A 19521-nucleotide genomic window follows, 5' to 3' on the forward strand; every position below is an offset into this window, starting at 1 on the left:
TTCTTCCTAGCATACTTTGATTTCTTAAGTAAATGCTGGACTCACTGCTTTGGCATTAGACATCTTACAACGTTACATGTAAATTCTTGTTTTATGTTTGAAATAAGTAGCATAAACATTCGTGCATACCATATCCTGGTATGTATCCTCTATTTTAGTAGTAGCCTTGAGCTCTCTCACATCACTGTCATGGTTACACAGACACGAATGTTATGCTGTCATAAAAATATAGCTTAGTCTCTCATTAATAATTATTATTAACATCTATTAACATAACTTTTACTTTGAATTTTGTTAAACATATTCAAATTGTCTTCCAAAATTTGCAAAATAAAAAATGTCTTCATCAAATCCACAATATCCACTTTGGAAATATGTGGATAGGCAAAAACCTCCAAAGGGTGCTAGGGGGACAGCAACAATAAAATGCACTTTATGTCAGCTTGAATGGAAAGGGAGTTATACCAGAGTTAAAGTTCATTTTATACAGATACCAAGGAAGGGTGTTGATGCTTGCACTGGAGACCCAAATGATCCCACTAGACTTCCTAGTGCACAAAGAGAGCAACAAAAGGCTAATGGTAAGACAAGCAAAGAAATCTCTAAGCCATATCGCAATGTGGATGAAAATGATGATTCAACTGAAGAAGAACTACCATCTGATGATGAAGTTCAAGTTGGTGATGAGCATGTGTCAGTGTCATCTAGAGCATCAAAAAGCACTACCAGTCAAACATGCAAGAAGCCTAAACTTGGTGGCCTTTATGACATGTTTGATGTGAAAGGTAGGGAGAGTGTTGATCTTGCAATAGCAAGATTTTTTCTTGCATGTGGCATTCCCTTCAATGCAGTCTGTTCCCCCTATTTTGAGCAAATGGGTCGTGCTATTAATGATGGACCTCAAGGGTATAAAACTCTTAGTTATGAGAAGCTCCGAACTGTATTGGTGGACAAGGAGAAAGTCCGTCTTGAGAAGGGCAATGGCACCCTTGAAGGCATCTTGGAGTGTAGATGGATGCTCAATTGTCATGGATGGATGGACTGATTGTAGGAATCATCCATTAATAAACATCAATGTCTCTTCCATGTCTAACCCTTATTTTCTCAGGGGCATTGATTATTCTGGTCAAGAAAAGAACACTATGTTCTTAAAAGACCAATTATGTGATGCCATTGCAGAGGTGGGGCCATCCAATGTTGTTCAAGTTATTACTGATGTAGCTCCAATGTGCAAAATAGCAGGGGCAATGGTTTAGAAGGAGTACAAGTGACAAATTTCAACTTTCAAGTTTGATTTATCTTCTATTTAAATTACATGAATTACATTTTTAATTTTGAGTACAAGTTTGATTTGTTTTAACTTTAGTCTTTTAACTTTTCTAATTTTAAACAATAAACATTTTGATTTATTAATATTTTAATTTTGTCCTTGATGTACCCAAGCATATTTTTTGGACACCATGTGCAGTGCATTCTTTGAATAATGCATTGAAGGACATTGGGAAAATTGAATGGATTCAAGCATTAATTGAAAATGGCCGCAAAATTCAAATGTTTATATGCAACCATCATCAGTCACAAGCCATTTACCGCAAGCATGCAAAAATGGAGCTTCTTAAACCAACAGATACCAGATTTGCAACTTACTACATTTTACTTAGGCGGCTTGTGGAGATGAAAGAGACTTTATCTGCCACAGTCGTCAATGACATGTGGGAACAGTGGAGGTTATCTACCTCAGATGCAGCTTTGGAAGTGAAGAGGTTGATTTTAAATGATAATTTTTGGCTTGGTGCCAAATTTGTTGTGGAAATTATAGAACCAATTTGTGATATGATTCGCTATGCAGACACAGATGGTCCATGTTTAGGTGAGATTTATGAGAACATGGACTCCATGTGTGAGAGGATCCAAACTGTCATAGATAGGAAGGATCCTACTTTATGGCCACAACTAAAAGAGTTTATACATGGGCGTTGGAATAAACTGAAAACCCCTCTTCATATGGCAGCTTATGCAGTTAATCCAAAATGGTATGATCCCACAACAAGAAGGAGGCCTCCATCCCAAGATAAAGAGGTGTTAAAAGGATTCTTGAACGCTGTCAAGAAAATTTATGGTAGTACAGAAGAAAACTCTGACACACGATCTCAGTTTGCCCAATTTTCACATGGTCGAGGTGTCTTTGGTTCACATGCATCTTTGGCAGATAGAAGCAAGAAGAAGGATCCAATTGATTGGTGATGGCTTCATGGTGTTGATGCTCCTAAGTTGCAGCGATTTGCCATAAGGTTACTTGGACAAGTAGCTAGTTTGGAGTTCCTCATCTTATTCAAAATTTGAAAAATTCTCAATTAAATATAAGAAATTAATTTTAATTTTTAAATTTTAAATTTTCATTTTAGTTTTAGTTTTATTTTTAAATTTTATTTAATTTCATGGGCTTCCCCTAATATTTCAAGTAGCTAGTTCTTCATCTTGTGAGAGGAATTGGAGTACTTATGCCTTCATTCATTTAGTAAAGAGAAATAGTTTGGGCTCAAAGAAAGCAGAGAACTTAGTGTACATTCATAGCACACTTCATCTCATATCTCAAAAAGACCTTGGGTACAAGGTGTTGAAGTTTCTAAGTTTACTTAATTTAGAAACCCTTCATGCACTTTTTCTGATTTATTCCTACCTACTTGTTATTTTTCTTTAACAAGTTATTTACAAAGTAAATATTGAAAATAAACACCAGTGCATGCTCAACATATTACAGATCAACAACTAAAAGAAACAAAAACAAAAACACCACATGACACCATTATTTTTGCACCAATGTCCTTGGAAAAACCTAATGCGGGAAAGCCGATGCAGCTATCTAAGCGTTTTCTTATTAAGCAATATCAAAGTACAATCTAGGTGCCAAAACTGGCCTATCCAATAGAAAATTTCCTTAGCAGCTATACCTCACAGTTTGAGAGAAATCCCCTGGCTGAAACCCGGAAAATCCTTGCAGCAGCTCTTCAGCACATAACTGCTTTGCAACACCAGCGTCTGCCCAATCTGGATTGCATTAGCCCCTCTTTGTCTCACGTTGGCCCTGTGTCAGCCTTTCTTGGCCTGCGTCAGCCCCAAGAGGCCCTGCATCAGCTCTGGGAGCCTCTGCGTCAGCTACGTTGGCCCCTCTGGTGCTCTACGCAACACTTGGCTACCTCTGCGTGGCCCTGCGTGAGCCCTTGCTAGCTCTACGTCACCCTCCTTGGCTGTTGCACTGCTCTCCCGACACAATCTTTGTCTTCTCTGTTCCTCTGTACTCAATGCCCCTCAGCTACTCTCTCAATCACTGATTCTATCTCTCTTAGCAAACCCCGCTCTAGAGAATAGAATGACTAATCATCTGGTGTGTTCTCCAAGTGACCCTCAAGCCTCCTCTTATACTTTTCCTGTTGACATCTCAACAGCCGAGATTAAGTCCCTAATCAATGGCTAAGATTAGATCTGGCTTGATCCATGTCTTTTGGACCACTCTAACACAGATTCATATTAATACACATTAATATTTTATTTTCCCTAAGTTTAGACTTATGGGCTCCATTAAAAATATTAATTATTTTAATATCTCCTAATCTATTTAGAATTTGCCCAAACCCTTTTTGGGTATTGGAGATCTCATGTGCCCCAACCTTTCCACCAAATTTCGTGGCTAGAGCACATCCGATGCTACCCCAAATCAACACTCCCTCTTAGCGAGGACTATGCTCTAGCAATACTCCTCACTGAGTCTTACTCTAATCATCCGGCATCGGTACCGGTGTTGATGCTAGGCCTTCCTGCCCAACATCCTCTACACTGTTGTATCCTGTACTGCTGCCCATGGTTCTGCCACTGCCACTGCTGCATCTGTACGACAACTCCCTCTACATTCGTGCTGTTGTTGGTCCTTTCTCCCAACACTGCATCTGCATTGCACCTCCTCTCATCATGTTGCATCGTGTTGCTCACTACTGCACTGCAACTCAGTTACTGAGAAGTAAGTAACTGATCCTCCATCTGACCTCCCTATTGGGCTAGAGACACCCACTAATGCTAAAACTCCCTTTGCCACTAACAAGTGCTCCCTCTCTGACCTCTGCGCTGCTGCAACAACTCCCTGCATCTCGCACTGTTGCACACCTCTCTGGGCCTTCCTACACTGGTGCAACACTCCTGTGCCTCTCGCACTGCTACAGCCTACTAGCATTGCGCTGTCTCGGGACTCCTGCACTATAGCTCTCTCTGTCGTTCCATCTACATTTGTCTCTACCCACATCAACCAGTGTTGCTAATCCTCTTCGGGGCTCCCGTAGCAAGGTCTAATCCAAGAGGCTAGGTACCTCGAGGACGCTGCCCCTCATCGCTTGTAGTCCATCTGACTACAGCTCAATGTCTCCCCACTTCCGCTCAAGTGGTGTGTGTGCACTCATGGCACAGTGATCGTCTGTCAAAACTTCCTTCTCTGCCCGTGCAGGTGTTGCCTTAGTCTCGGAAGGCTCTCCCTTACTCTTCTTCCTTGGGCACTGGGTCACATAATGACCCATCTCCCCACAGTGGAAGCACTTGATCTTGGAGAGATCTTTCTTCTTTCGCTTCTCCTGCTTTCCCTCAGATGCTAGGGCCACATCCTCCTCCTCCTGCTTGACCTTGATCCCTTTGTTGTTGTTACCTGTCTTTGACTATCATCTGATCTCTTCCTGGCGAAGAGTTGCCCACATCTCATCCCAAGGTAGGAGAGTCCCTCTGCCCAGGATGCTCTAGACAAACACTTCCCACTCTTTTGAGACAGCATTCAGGGTTGTCCTCACCATAAGCTCCTAATCTGGTGTCGCTCCTATAGCAGTCAACTGATCTCAGATCTCATTCAGTCCTCCGAGGAAGGAGTCAATCGTTTGACCCTTCTTCATCTGATACGACCTCATCTGGTTCTCGAGCAGCATTCTTCTCTGCACAGAAGTATGCTAGTATAGGTTCTTGAGAGCCTCCCACATCTCAACTGTCGTTTCCTTCTCGGCTATGTGTGGTACCACATGATCCTTGACCCCGTCAAGGATAATGCACTTGGCCCTCGCCATTGCCTCCTCATACTTGTCATTATCAGTGGGGTCGACTGGGATAGCTATAACCTTCAAGGCGAAGTTCTTGACACGATTCTTGTCAAGCACTGATAAGATTTTGGCCTTCCAGACTACGAAGTTCGATGCTCTGTCCAGTCTATCCTGGTCTCTTACCCCGTGTAGTGCCATGACGCTCCTCTACTTCCCTCCTGGAAGTTCTCTGTTCGACTCCTCTGAGTCTCTACTTCCCATCTGAAAGTTCTCTTCTGGACTCCCTCTGAGTCCTGATTTCCCTCCTGGAAATCCTTCTGCCGCTTGTCGAGATGCCCCCTACTCTGATCGTCTTGTGCAACTGCACTGCTGATCCAGGTTCCTCGGCTAAAAATCCTTGGTAACAACTCCTCTGGCCCTGCTCTATCACGTATTGTTCTGACTACAGTACCTCATTAGCTCCACTCTACAATATTCCTGCAGCCTTCTAGTCCCCAGCAACTGCCTCTGTGAATTGCGTCAACCCTTCTCTGCCTCACGCTGGCTCTGCATCACCCTGTATGGGTCTGCGTCAGCCCTGGGATGCCCTGTGTCTACCCTCTGGCCCTCTGCGTCAAAAACGTTGGCCTCTCTAAGGCTCTGCACAGTTCCTGGCTTCTTCTGCGTGGCTCTGGCTGGCTCTGCGTCACACTTCCTTGGCTTTTGCACTGCTAGAAATAGCGTATGTCACCTCGAGACAGTTGTTTTCTGTTGTTATTGCTCCGCTCGGCTGATGTCTCTTATTCCTCCTATGATCTACAATCACGCTCTGATACTATATTGAAGTTTCTAAGTTTACTTAGTTTAGAAACCCTTCATGCACTCTTTCTGATTTATTCCTACGTACTTGTTATTTTTCCTTAACAAGTTATTTACAAAGTAAATACTAAAAATAAACACCAATGCATGCTCAACATATTACAGATCAGCAACTAAAAGAAACAAGAACAAACACACCACATGACACCATTATTTTTGGACGAATGTCCCGCTAAAAACCCAATGCGGGAAAACTGGTGCAACTATCTGAGGGTTTTTTTATTAAGCAATATCAGAGTACAATTTGAGTGCCGAAACTGGCCTACCCAATAGAGAATTTCCTTAGAAGCTATACCTCACAGTTTGAGAGAAATCTCCTGGCTGAAACCCCGGAAAATCCTTCCAGCAACTCCTCAGCACAAAATTGCTCTGCAACCCCAGCGTCTGCCTAATCTGGACTGCATCAACCCCTCTGTGTCTCACGCTGGCCCTACGTCAGCCTTTCTTGGCCTGTGTCAGCTCTGGGAGCCTCTGCGTCAACTACGTTGGTCCCTCTGGTGCTCTGCACAGCACTTTGCTGCCTCTGCGTGGCCTTGCATGAGCCCTTGCTAGCTCTGCGTCACCCTCCTTGGCTGTTGCGCTGCTCTCCCGGCACAATCTCTGCCTTCTCTATTCCTCTGTACTCAATTCCCCTCAATTGCTCTCCCGATCACTAATTCTATCTCTCTTAGCAAACCTCGCTCTAGAGAATAGAATGACTAATCATCTAGTGTGTTCTCCAAGTGACCCTCAAGCCTCTTCTTATACTTTTCCCGTTGACATCTGAACGGCCGAGATTAAGTCCCTAATCAACGGCTAAGATTAGATCTGGCTTGATCCATGTCTTTTGGACCACTCTAACATAGATTCATATTAATACACATTAATATTTTATTTTCCCTAAGTTTAGATATAGGGACTCCATTAAAAATATTAATTATTTTAATATCTCCTGATCTGTTTAGAGTTTGCCCAAACCCTTTCTGGGTATTGGAGATCTCATGTGCTCCAACCTCTCCACCAAATTTCATGGCTAGAGCACATACGATGCTACCCCAAATCAACACAAGGAGGGTCCTTTCAAGAGATGGGACCAACACATAAATGATGCTGTGTGTGGATGAGGAGATACAACCAAATGGCCTTATTCAGCTACCTCCAATTGCTATGGATGAGAAAGAGCCTCAAGATGAGAGTGATTCCTACCTGGAGAGCATGCTAGCTGAAGATCTAAGTGATGTTGGTGACATGGATGTTGATGACATGGCTTGAGGAATCCATTGTTCATTAGGCTTTAGCTATTTTTATTTTAGTATTTTAAAATTTCCTAGTTCATGTTTGGAGATGCCTTAAGGCAAATTTTGAATGTAGTATTACAATGGACATATATCATGATTCATGATTCGTATTAATATGTAAACACTGAACAGTTAAACTCCAATTTGCACTTGATATCAAGCTATAAATTTTGAAATTTCAATGTGAATGTTGAATGTTCAATGATGTGCATATTTAAATCTTTAAAGTTTAAAGTTTAAATCATAAATATTTTAGTTTTCTTGTTTAAAGTTGAAAAATATACAAATTCAAATTTCATATATATTATTAATTATAATTTATAAATTTATAATTTATAATTTATAATTTATAAAATTTAATTATTAAAATTTAATATTATTATATTACCCAACAAACCCACGCACTCTGTTTCAAAAAATGTCGTCCCCGTCCCCGCGTTTTTTGGCAACATAGCAGCAAACTGATGTTACTTCTCCTGCTTGTTAATCCATACAGGTTATTTACTGTGTTCGACGGTAAATATCTAAGTAAATATTACTGCAACCTTCACTTAATTAAATTATAAGCAGAAACAAGATATTGAACAAAAAAGAAAATACAACAAAACAGACACCATTATTTTTGCACAAATGTCCCCAAAAAAACACAATGCGAGAAAACTGGTGCAGCAGCTCTAGGGGTTTATTATTATTAAGTTGTAGTTCTGAATAAAACTCTGGAAGCCCTTCCGGCAATCCAGTTACAGAGAAAAAGACACTGGCAGAAAACTTCGTGAGATTACCTCACTTCACCCGGCAAATCCCTCTAATATGGCAACTAAACTGACTATCCCCGGCTACAACTGTGTTTCCCCTTCGCAGTAACTGTGTGGGCCCGCGTGGAGCTCTCTGAGGCTCTCTGTCAGCTCTGCGTTGGGTCTCCCTACCTCTTGGAGCTCTGACATCAACCCTCCCGGCTGATCCGCCAGGTCCCTGGCAATTTTGGACTCCTACTAGAAGCCATCTCTGCCTCAGCACTGGCCCTTCTAGCTCTACGTGGGCCCTCCTAGCCCAACGTCAGTCCTTCCTGGTCTGTACTGCCTCCACTAGTTTTTCTCTGCCTCTCTGTTGAGGATTCGAGGTCTTGGAGAAGATACTCCAACCCCAACTATCCCTGCCCCTCCACTGCAAGAAATCTCCTCAATCAAATTTTCCTTTTGAGAACTTATCACTTCAGAAAATCGATTTTTTCATCTCTCGTGTATTTTCCAAATGATCCTCAAGCCCTTTCTTATATCTTCTTGTTGGACAACCAACGACCTAGATTAACTTCTAATCAAAGGTTAAGATCGTTTTGACTTGATCTTCGTCTTTTTCTAGAAGTTACACCCACAATTAGATTAATACCCATTAATATTTCAATTTCCCTATGTTTAGACTTAAGAACTCCATTAAAAATATTAGTTATTTTAATAAAATCGTCTTTGGGTGGAATTTCCCAAAACGGTTTCTGGGTTCTTTGGAATGCATGTGCCCTAGCCTCCTTGCAAAATTTGAGGCCTAGAGCACATCCGATGCTACCCCAAATCAACATTGATCACCATAACACTTAGTAAAATATATCTACTTTTCTCTCTCCTAGATGGCTAAAGCAACTACTAGGATTTTTATGTCTGATTTATGCATAAAAGTGTCAATTGATTGTATGTGGGTGACTCATAATTTAGGAATCACCTCTATAAATTGGTTACAAGCAAAAATCTAGCATAGGGAATGGTTTAATACACCTCACAAGGGCTGATGTCACTCGTTTTTGCTGTCCTTTATGCATATCTAACAGCCATAGAACTATATACCATAGCCTAAACCTAACCTCTATCTGAAGGTCTTGTTCCTTTCTTATTAGATATCATTTTCAAGACTTTCCTAAGGCTGTTATATGATATTGAATGCCATATTATTAAATATCATCCAAACCCTAACTTATAGCAGCACATTTAGTGGTCTAGGCCTGGAGTACTTGAACCCTAGCATAGAAAACCTAGGCCATCTTTGGCCTTGCCAGTACTCTATCCAGCTTTAGACCTTTGAAAACTCAGCACCTTGATCCCTAGTATTTGAGTATCTTGTAAGTGATTTAGGAAGTCTCCCTTGTGGTTTAAATCCCACTAAAAAGCAGGAGGAAGGTTGTTGAGGTGACAATGGAAACCCTTCCTCTTTGTTGCCATAAGGTCTGGCCCCTTGCTCGGTCAGGCTTTGCATAGGGCCTGCTCAATTTTGTGGTAACGATGACAAAAGACAATATACTTGAACCTAAAAATATTTTATAAAATTGTACATGAATATTTCCATTCCAAACAAATTAATGAATATCTGCTTAAGTAGAAGAATTTACCAAAATGAAGCATTATGGGAGAGTGAGTTCTTTCACAAGCATGTGATTTTCTATCATTCTCAAGGGACACAACATTCTTAATAGCAATAGACTTGTAATAAACTATTAATTAAACTAATTATATAGGAAGTGAAGTGATCACTAGGGCAGATAGACATCTACTTTCTTATGCATGTATATAAGCATGCTATAACTTAGTTGGGTCATAGTATAACAGCAACTTGAAGTGGTCGTTATCACAATGACCCAGGTTCAAATTCTAGCAGGTATGTTCCTCCCCTGTGTTGGGCTTCTCAAATGTGGCTATCGATCTTGGGCCTTGTACCAATTATTGATTCTAGCCTTCAACTAGAATATTGTTGATATATCCTAATAGAATACTCTTGTAATGACGCTGGTGAGGTACCAACAACCCCATTCTTTACTCAAGTCACAAGTGTGAGAGGGTGGAACGTGTATTTCCAAATTTACAATGATAATGCAGCGTCCCATTTTAATAGATATATAAACATGCTATGTGGTGTAACTAAATCGTCCGTTGAGTAGTATATGTATCTTTGGTTGAGGTACATCCCTCGAACAAATGATTAAATTTATCCACCAATGCTCCTAAGAAGAGCTACAGAGCATTCGAAGAGCACACAATTAAAATGTGTTAATTCCCAAGAATTATCATCAAAATTACATTTGATAGAATCGTTATAATCATTAAAAAAGCAAGTTAGGAGTTCTCAACCAAGAGTAAAACCTGCAACTCCACAATTGAATGAGAAATTAAAGAGCAAACTGAGTAAATGAAAAGCATACCAAATAGGTTCAATATAGAACTCAAACAGTAAAAATTAAATAAAGTTTTATCCCCATGACAATAGAATCAACAGTTGACCCCTAGGAGAGAGAAGTAGCAAACCTTGTGTAAGTACTCTCTTTTCACATCTTCCCAAGGAAGTTTCCCTTCAGGCCGAAAAATAGAAGCATTCCATAAAGCTCCTCTTGCCACCATTACAGAAGATGCACCTATAGTTAATAAGAAAAAAGCAAAGAAATAAAGATTGATTGGAAAGAAAAGTAACATAACGGACAATACTCCCCAGCACTAGCAAACCATCCTTAAAATTACATGAAAAGAAGCCATAACATCAAGTTATGATGTTTCCAGAATATGCCAATGAGGTTTTGCCCCACATTTGTATCTTAGGAAGTCCTTATAGCTTCAACTGCATTATGTCCTATTCACGCACCCTATTGTTACATTAATGACATACCTTTTTAGAAAACTGAACATTTTCTTGCCTTGATAATATGTTAGTTTTTAAAAAATGGACCTTTGAGCAAGACAATAAGCCTGCAGACTAGAAAAGAAGTAAGCAAAATAATAGTAGACAACTGGCAATTTTGCATTTGGTTGAGTTTTGGAAAGTGTCCTGTAACACTAGACCACACAAGCACACAAGTTTAAAACCTTAAAACCCTTGCAACCACTAACATGGTGAGGTTTCAAGAAACTTCATATGAATTTCAAGATTGGAAGCAGCAGTCACTTAAGCATTCAAGAAAAGTATTTTTTACTTCCAGCTAGCATCTTCATCATCTTAGCCCAAATTTGCAGGCTGTGTTTGTCGTTTTGAATGTATGATGGCCTTCTTCCTCATCTCTCTTGACTTCATTCCTCTCACTATTAAGAAAATTCTAAATAATAGTCACTGAACAGTGAACTAAATAATAGCCCAATTTTTTCAAAGACAAAATGATCTCCTGTTAACTTTCCCCTTCATTGCCCGGTATCTGTATTATTTACAATCTAACTAAAAAGAAAAGACAAATGATTAAAACTGCAGCATGCACTTCTCAGTACACGTAAAAAGCACAAATGTTCTTCCCATTAATGTAGAGAAATGGTTACATATTGAGTCCCCCTCTTCGAGAGACCCAATGAGCAGCTAGTTTTTCAGTTTTGCTCTCACTGCAGCTTTCTCTCTTTACAATTCTGTATATTAATCACACAAATCAAAGGTTGTAACAGTTGAGGAAAATCAACCAACCAAAGTCTACCCAACCATTACATTTATTAACCTTAAGACTTATTTACAAGTGTCCTAGCGATATTTCTCATTGATTGAGAAAATATTCTGAATATCTAATCGCTATCACATTGGTTGCCTATCCGCTGACACTCCAATCCTCTACCTTGTAGTCTAGTTGTTTGAGTCATATTCTCTATGACAAGTATTCATCATTTCATACTTAAAAATGTCCCTGGTTTATGATGGTAGTGGGGAACCTGTTGTTCAAATATACATCGGGATATACAGTTGGCTTGGAAGCAAATACTTCCTTTGCAGCCAATTTAACATGATGTTGCTACACTAAGAGAGATTAGAGGTTGAGCATTCATCATTTCATCCCCACTTAAGAAAAAATTGTCCCAAATTTGTGATGAATGAGGGAAACTAATTGTTGATTTGGAGTATCATCGGATGTGCTCTAGCCATGAAAATTGGTGGATAAGCTAAAGCACATGAGATCTCCAAGACCCAGAAAGGGTTTGGGCAAACTCTAACCAGTTTGGGAGATATTAAAATAATTAATATTTTTAATGGAGTTCCTAAGTCTAAACTTAAGAAAAATAAAATATTAATGGGTATTAATATAAAATTGGGTTAGAATGTTCCAAAGGATAAGGATCAAGACAAATCAAATCTTAGTCGTTGATTAGAGATTTAATCTCGGTCGTTGAAGGACCAACGAGAAAAGTATAAGAGGAGGCTTGAGGGTCAATTGGAGAACACACTAGAGTGATCAGTCATTTATTTTGCTAGAGCAAGGTTGCTAAGCAAAGTTGAATCAGTGATCAGCAGCGAAGGGAAGTGAGTACAAGGCAAAGAGGCAGGGACAATACTGGGAGACCAGCACAGAAGCCGAGAGAGCGAGAGCAGCAGCCAATGCAAGCTACGCAGAGCCCAGAGAGACTGTGTCATCCATGCAGAGGGCAGAGGGAGTGACACAGAGGCTTCCAGAGGCTGCGCAGTGCCTCAGAGGGTTGACATAGAGGGTCCTGGGGCTAACACGGGTCAGCGGGAGGCTGACGCACTGGCTAGAAGGCCCAGCGCCGAGCTTCAGTTGTGCCGGAGAGGGTTTCGTGGGACAGGTTTTCTGAATACCTGTTTCCGGATATAGAGGTATTACTATCGTGTATCTTTCTCTATCGGATCAGCAAGTTAAGCACCCAGTTGTACTCAGATAGGCTGCATAATAATATAACCCTCTGAATGGCTGCACCAGTTTTCCCGCATTGGGTTTTTCCGGGGACAATGGTCCAAAAATAATGGCGTCACTTGTGTGCTTGTTTTCTTTTAGTTGATGATGTGTAGATGTTGTGGTTGTATTGTGTTTATTTCGATATCTAAATGTATTAAATAAATTGTTAGAATTAAACAAGTAGAAGAAATAAACCAGCAGAATACAGATTAATTTTCTAACGGATAGACTTAGAAAATTCAACATGGTATCAGAGTGTGGTTGCAGATCACAGGAAAACTGAAGGCATTAGCTTAGCAGATCATTTGCAACAGATTCAGTTGTCCCGAGTGACAGAGCTGATCCTTGCAGAAAGCAACAGAGAAAGGAGTGATGCAGAGGGACTGCATCATTAGTCTGGGCTAGAGAGAGGCAACGCAAAGGCTAAGGAGGGCAGAACCAAGCTCATGCAGAACCACACAGAGGCCAAGAGTGCTGAGGGAGCTATTTTGCCGGTGTCGGGATTGTGCAAAGCCAAGAGGCTCAATCCTTCAGTTGTTGGGGCATAGGAGGCTATGGGTAGTTTGCGGAGCGAAGCTGGTGGGGTACTGTGGTCAGAACAGTACCTAACAGGGCAAGACCAAGGTGGAGGGAGTTGCTGCCGAGGCGGATTTCTAGCCAAGGAATCTGGATCAGTGTTGCAGTTGCATAGACGATTGGAGTGGGGCAACTTGACATTGGCAGAAGGATTTCCAGGAGGGAAATTGGGACTCAGAGGGAGTCCAGAAGAGAACTTCCAGATGGGAAGTAGAGAGACTCAGCAGGAGTCGAACAGAGGACTTCCAGGAGGGAAGTAGAGAGACTCGGAGGAGTCGAAAGAAGAGCAGCGAGATGGTCGTGAATGGGCTAAGAGATCAGGATAGGCTGGACGGAGCATCCAACTTTGTGGTCTGGAAGGCCAGGATCTTGTCCATTCTAGACAGACATCGCATCAAGGGCTTCGCCTTGAGAACGATGGCTATCCCAGTTGACCCAGTAGCAAATGATAGGTACGAGGAGGCAATGGCTAAGGCAAAGTGCATCATCATTGATGGGGTCAAGGATTGTGTGGTACCACATATTGCCGAGAAGGAAACAGCAAAGGAGATGTGGGACACTTTGAAGATATTGTACCAACATACTTTCGTGCAGAGGAAGATGCTCCTAGAGAATTAGCTAAGGGCATACCAGATGCAGAAGGGAGAGAAGATAGATGTCTTCCTCGGTCGGTTGAAAGAGATCCATGACCAGTTAACTTCCATAGGGCCACGCCAGATGAGGAATTGATGGTGAGGACCGCACTTAACACAGTCTCCGAGGATTGGGAGGTATTTGTCCAAAGCATACTGGGCAGGACGAGTCTTCCGAATTGGGAAGAACTGTGGGCGGCTCTTCGTCAAGAAGAGATCAGACGATTGACCAAGGTGGGGAGTAGCGGCAAAGGGGTCAGGATCAAGAAGGAAGAGGAAGAGGATGTGGCTCTAGCATCTACGGGAAAGCAGGAGAAGAGGAAGAAGAAGGACCTCTCCAAGGTCAAGTGCTTCCATTGTGGGGAACTGGGTCATTTTGCGAACCAGTGTCCAAGGAAGAAGAGTAAGGGAGAGGCTTCTGACTCGAAGGCAGCACCAACGAAGGCGGAGAAAGAAGTCGAGGAGGATGACGATTGTGCCATGAGTGCTCATGTGCCACTCGAGAAGAAGTGGGGAAACATCGAGATGTAGTTAGACGGACTACAGGCGATGAGGGGAAGGATCCTTGAGATACCCAACCTCTTCGATTATACCTTGCTACGGGAGCCCCGAAGAGGAGTAGAAGGACTAGCGGATGTGGGTGGAGATAGATGCGAATGAAGCGGCAGAGAGTGCTACAGTGCAGGAGTCCCCGGGCAGTGCAAGGCTAGCAGGCTGCAACAGTGTGAGAGGCACGGGAGTGTTGCACCAGTGCAGGATGGCACAAAAAGGTGTGCAACGGTGCGAGATGCAGGGAGTTGTTGCAACAGCACAGAGGCCAATAGAGGGAGCACTTGTTAGCAGCAGAGGGAGCTTCAGCGTCGGGAGTGTCTCTAACCTGACAAGGATGTCAGAAGTTGGGTGGATCAGTTACTTACTTCTCGGTAACTGAGTTGCAGTGCAGTAGCAGTATACAGTGGCACGATGCAGCATGATGAGAGGGGGATGCAGTGCAGATGCATTGCTGGGACTCTGTACCAGCAGCAGCACGAATGCAGAGGGAGTTGTCGTACGGATGCAGCAGTGCCAGTGGCAGGGCCATGGGCAGCAGTATAGGATGCAACAATGCAGAGGATGTTGGGCAGGGAGGCCCATTATCAACACAGGTACCAGTGTCGTATAATCAGAGTGATGCTCAATGAGGAGTATTACTAGAGCACAGTCCTCGCTAAGAGGGAGTGTTGATTTGGGGTAGCATAGGATGTGCTCTAGCCATGAAAATTGGTGGAGAGGCTAAAGCACATGAGATCTCCAAGACCCAGAAAGGGTTTGGGCAAATTCTAACTGGTTTGGGAGATATTAAAATAATTAATATTTTTAATGGAGTTCCTAAGTCTAAACTTAGGAAAAATAAAATATTAATGGGTATTAATATAAAACTGGGTTAGAATGTTCCAAAGGATAAGGATCAAGCCAAATCTAATCTTAGCCGTTGATTAGAGATTTAATCTCGACCGTTGAAGGACCAATGAGAAAAATATAAGAGGCTTGAGGGTCAGTTGGAGAACACGCCAGAGTAATCAGACATTCATTTTGCTAGAGCGGGGCTGCTAAGCAAAGTTGAATCAATGATCAGCAGCGAGGGGCAGTGAGTACGAGGCATAGAAGCAGGGATAATACTGGAAGACCAGCACAGAAGCCGAGAGAGCGAGAGCAGCAGCCAATCCAGGCTACACAGAGCCCAACAAAGGCAGCGTAGAGCCTAGAGAGACTATGTCATCCACGTAGAGGGCAGAGGGAGTGACGCAGAGGCTTCCAGAGGCTGCGCAAATGCCTCAGAGGGCTAACGCAGGTCAGCAGGAGGCTGACGAACTGGCCAGAAGGGCCATCGTTGAGTTTCAGTTGTGCCGGAGAGGGTTTCGTGGGACAAGTTTTCTGAATACCTGTTTCCGGATATAGAGGTATTGTTGCCGTGTAGTTTTCTCTGTCAGGTGAGCGGGTTAGGCACCCAGTTATACTCAGATAGACTGCATAATAATATAACCCTCTGAATAGTTGCACCGATTTTCCCGCATTGGGTTTTTGCGGGGACATTGGTCCAAAAATAACGGTGTCACTTGTGTGCTTGTTTTCTTTCAGTTGATGATCTATAGATGTTGTGACCGTATTGTGTTTATTTTGATATTTAAATGTATTAAATAACTTGTTAGAATTAAACAAGTAGAATAAATAAACCAACAGAATACAGATTAATTTTCTAACAAATAGACTTAGAAAATTCAACACTAATGTTTAAAAATAGATTCGGAGATCCATTTAGCTTGGAAGGGAATATTCCCTTTGTGTCCAACAAATATGTTCTATCTATTTCTTTTTTGTGATTGTTTCCCTGGCATGAAACAAGATATACCCTGAGAGTGGAAACCATGATTCTAGAATGTTGAAGTTTCTAAGTCTAACAGTTAGAAACCCTTCATGTACTTTATGATTTATTCCTTCCTACTTGTTCTGATTAGTTAACAAGTTATTTACCATGTAAATACTGAAAATAAATACAAGTACATGCTTAACACATTACAGATCATCAACTGAAGGAAACAAAAACAAGCACACAAGTACCACCATTGTTTTTGGACTAATGTCCCTGGAAAAACCCAATGCGAGAAAACCGGTGCAGCTATCTGAGGGTTTGATTTATTAAGCAGTTTCATAATACAATCTGGGTGCCAAATCCGGCTCACCCAATAGAGAAAAATCTCGATAGTAGTACCTCTCAGTCGGAGGCAGATATTCCGGCTGAAACCCCAGATAAACACTCTGGCAACTCCACAGTTCCAATCTGCCTCACGAAACCCCAGCGTAAGCCTCTAGGGACTATGTCAGCTCTCTTTGGCCCAGCGTTAGCCCTGCGTCACTCTGGCTTGGCCTGTGTTAGCCTCTAGAGGCACTGCGTCAGTCCTCTGGCCCTCTACATCACCCACATTGGCCCTCTGAGGCACTACGCAGCTCCTGCCTACCTCTGCGTGAACCCTTGTTGATTTTGTGTCCCTCTCTCCAGTTACTACGCTAATCCTCCTGGTGCTATCTCTGCCTCTCTGCTTTTGTATTCACTGCCCCTCAGCTACAACTCTGATCACTCTCTCAACTTTCTCAACAAACCCAACCCTAGAAAGTTGAAATCTTGATCTCTTGGTGTGTTCTCCAAGTGACCCTCAAGCCGCCTCTTATACTTTTCTGATTGACACATCAACGGCTAAGATTAAGTCCCTAATCAATGGCTAAGATTATATCTGGCTTGATCCATGACTTTTGGACCATTCTAACACAGTTTTATATTAATTCACATTAATATTTTAATTTTCCCTAAGTTTAGACTTAGGGACTCCATTAATTATTTTAATATCTCCCAAACTATTTAGAATCTGCCCAAACCCTTTCTGGGTATTGGAGATCTCATGTGCCTTAGCCTCTCCACCAATTTTCGTGGCTAGAGCACATCCGATGCTACCCCAAATCAACATAGAATAGCATCATGTGAATTTAATATTAGGATTTCGTTTTCCAACATATATAAGATCATTTTTATATGTCCAATGAATGACAACCAAACGTGGGTTACCCATAGGAGAATTTATTTCTCCTCATTTGTCAGCAAGCTAGCAAGCAGTCCCATGATGGCCCGCAAATAGTGTTGCAGCAGAGCTCTCTACCTATGCTCTAGTTATTGTTCTGTCCCATCTGGCATGCTTCTTGAATGAAGGTGGGTCATCTATCAAAAGGTGCACTAACCATTTTAGTAATTATGTGCTTTCATTTAATGTTTTGAGGCATACTAATATGGATCACAAGCTTAGTTGAATGATTGACAGCTCTTGATTGTACCCTTGTTCCCATGATTCACCTAGGATGAAATCCCTTGCCCCTAGTCTTATGTGACCTCCCCTAAGGTCCTTCCTTCAAGAGGAGCACTAATAGGAGGCACTGATTGAAGTAGTGTGTCCATGGCAATCGTAATGTCCCAAACTAGGAAAAACAGTGATATACAAAGCAAACAATAGATACAACACTAGAAAATTTAAATATTTAGTGCACACTCATGTAGAGACCAAAAATGATAACCAACTGAGCCATTTTATTAAGATATGGGACCAATAGTACAACAATGTGGAAGAAGTGCACCTGGGACAAAGCCTAGGTGATAAAATGACAGGCCCGGATGCTACAATGATGCCTTGTGCTGCCCCAATAAAATTGCGTTGTCTGCTACAATAATGCCTTGTGCTGCCCCAATAAAATTGCGTTGTCTGCTGGAAAGATGCTGCTAGAAACCCCACCTCTAGTGCTCAGAAAATTCCACCAAATTAAACCCAATCTCCTAAAACAAAACCCACCAAAACCCAAAAGAGGTTTGGCCTGGTTTTGACCCCGAAAATTCGGCCTCCAGGTACCACGTCCTCCTCCAACTGTTGGGAAGTATAGCCTGCCTGCAACTCCAATAAAAGCCCTCCAAATCACTCCAAAAATGTTGAGATACACTTCCCCAAAGTTCTCCTTATCTCTCCCAACAAATGCTTGCCCCACAACTTGACCTACAAACACCCATGTGCACACAGTGAGAGGCTTTTGCGCTAGCCTTGAATGCTGTAAGTTGTACTACTCTCAAGCAGCAAACTCCTGCTCCAAAACTTCTCCCAAAGGCTAGAGTCCCACCGAAACTCCCTTACCAAAAATCTCCCAGCAATTGCCCCCTCAAAAGACCCCTGAAACAACTCCCACGTATTCCCCTCCTGCATCCTCCTGGAATACGCACTAGCTAAGTAATCGCTGAGTGTTATGATTTTAATCCTCTCCAACACTCCTCCAAAATGGTAGAATGGAACCTCACTAGGGTGGCACTCATAGTCCACCGAAGAAAGGGTGAGTTCTCCACTTGGAAAACTTGTTGTTAAACAGCAAGTGACCCGACTAAGCAACTCGAGCAACTAAAGTGAGTTCGATAGGCAAATGATACCAAATGAGGCTAAGCCTCTTCTATTTATAATTCGTGGGCCTCCTTTCCCCACGTGGGCCCCTCCATCTAGCCTTTCAACTTCCCTCCTTGGCTATTTGAACTTTTCCCTTAGGCAAGTGCGTGTTTCTTCATGTGGGTGGCCCCCACGCTACATCAACAAAACATTATGACCCCCTTTTACCTCCTAAGTCTTTTTCCCAAAATTTTGTGGGTTCCATGGCTTCCAAAAATGTCAAAATTGTGGAAGATGAACCTGTGCCAAATTAACCTAGGAAGGGACATTACAGTCCTACCCCAAATGTTGCTTGTCCCCAAGCAACTTCAGTGTTGGATGCTCAAGTATCTGTTCACCCTCCCAGGTAACATCCTAATCCAGTAAGCTCTTCCAACACACCAAATACTCTCTAATAGTTTTGTTCCTCGGCTTCCTTTCCTTAGTCTCCAGAATGGCTTCCGGCTCTAGAACCAAATGCCCCTCATCATCCAATGG

The 19521-nt window shown here is 42.2% G+C and overlaps 1 protein-coding gene across 5 annotated transcripts in view; it reads right to left on the minus strand.

The window, feature by feature from the left end:
• Nucleotides 1-19521, minus strand: part of LOC149260348 (Aldolase-type TIM barrel family protein) — a 321369-nt gene that overhangs the window by 63020 nt on the left and 238828 nt on the right. For all 5 annotated transcript variants that reach the window (XR_016258202.1, XR_016258208.1, XM_089420335.1 and 2 more), the window contains exon 7: nt 10486-10592. Coding sequence is in view for 3 of the 5 variants with exons in the window: in XM_089420335.1 (XP_089276461.1) it covers nt 10486-10592 (107 nt within the window). In the remaining 2 variants the exon portion in view is untranslated. The remainder of the gene's footprint in view (nt 1-10485; nt 10593-19521) is intronic.

The sequence above is a fragment of the Pinus tabuliformis genome, chromosome 6, assembly GCF_031772625.1.
Source record: "Pinus tabuliformis cultivar Carrire ecotype Pingquan chromosome 6, CPIR1, whole genome shotgun sequence".
Lineage (NCBI taxonomy): Eukaryota > Viridiplantae > Streptophyta > Pinopsida > Pinales > Pinaceae > Pinus > Pinus tabuliformis.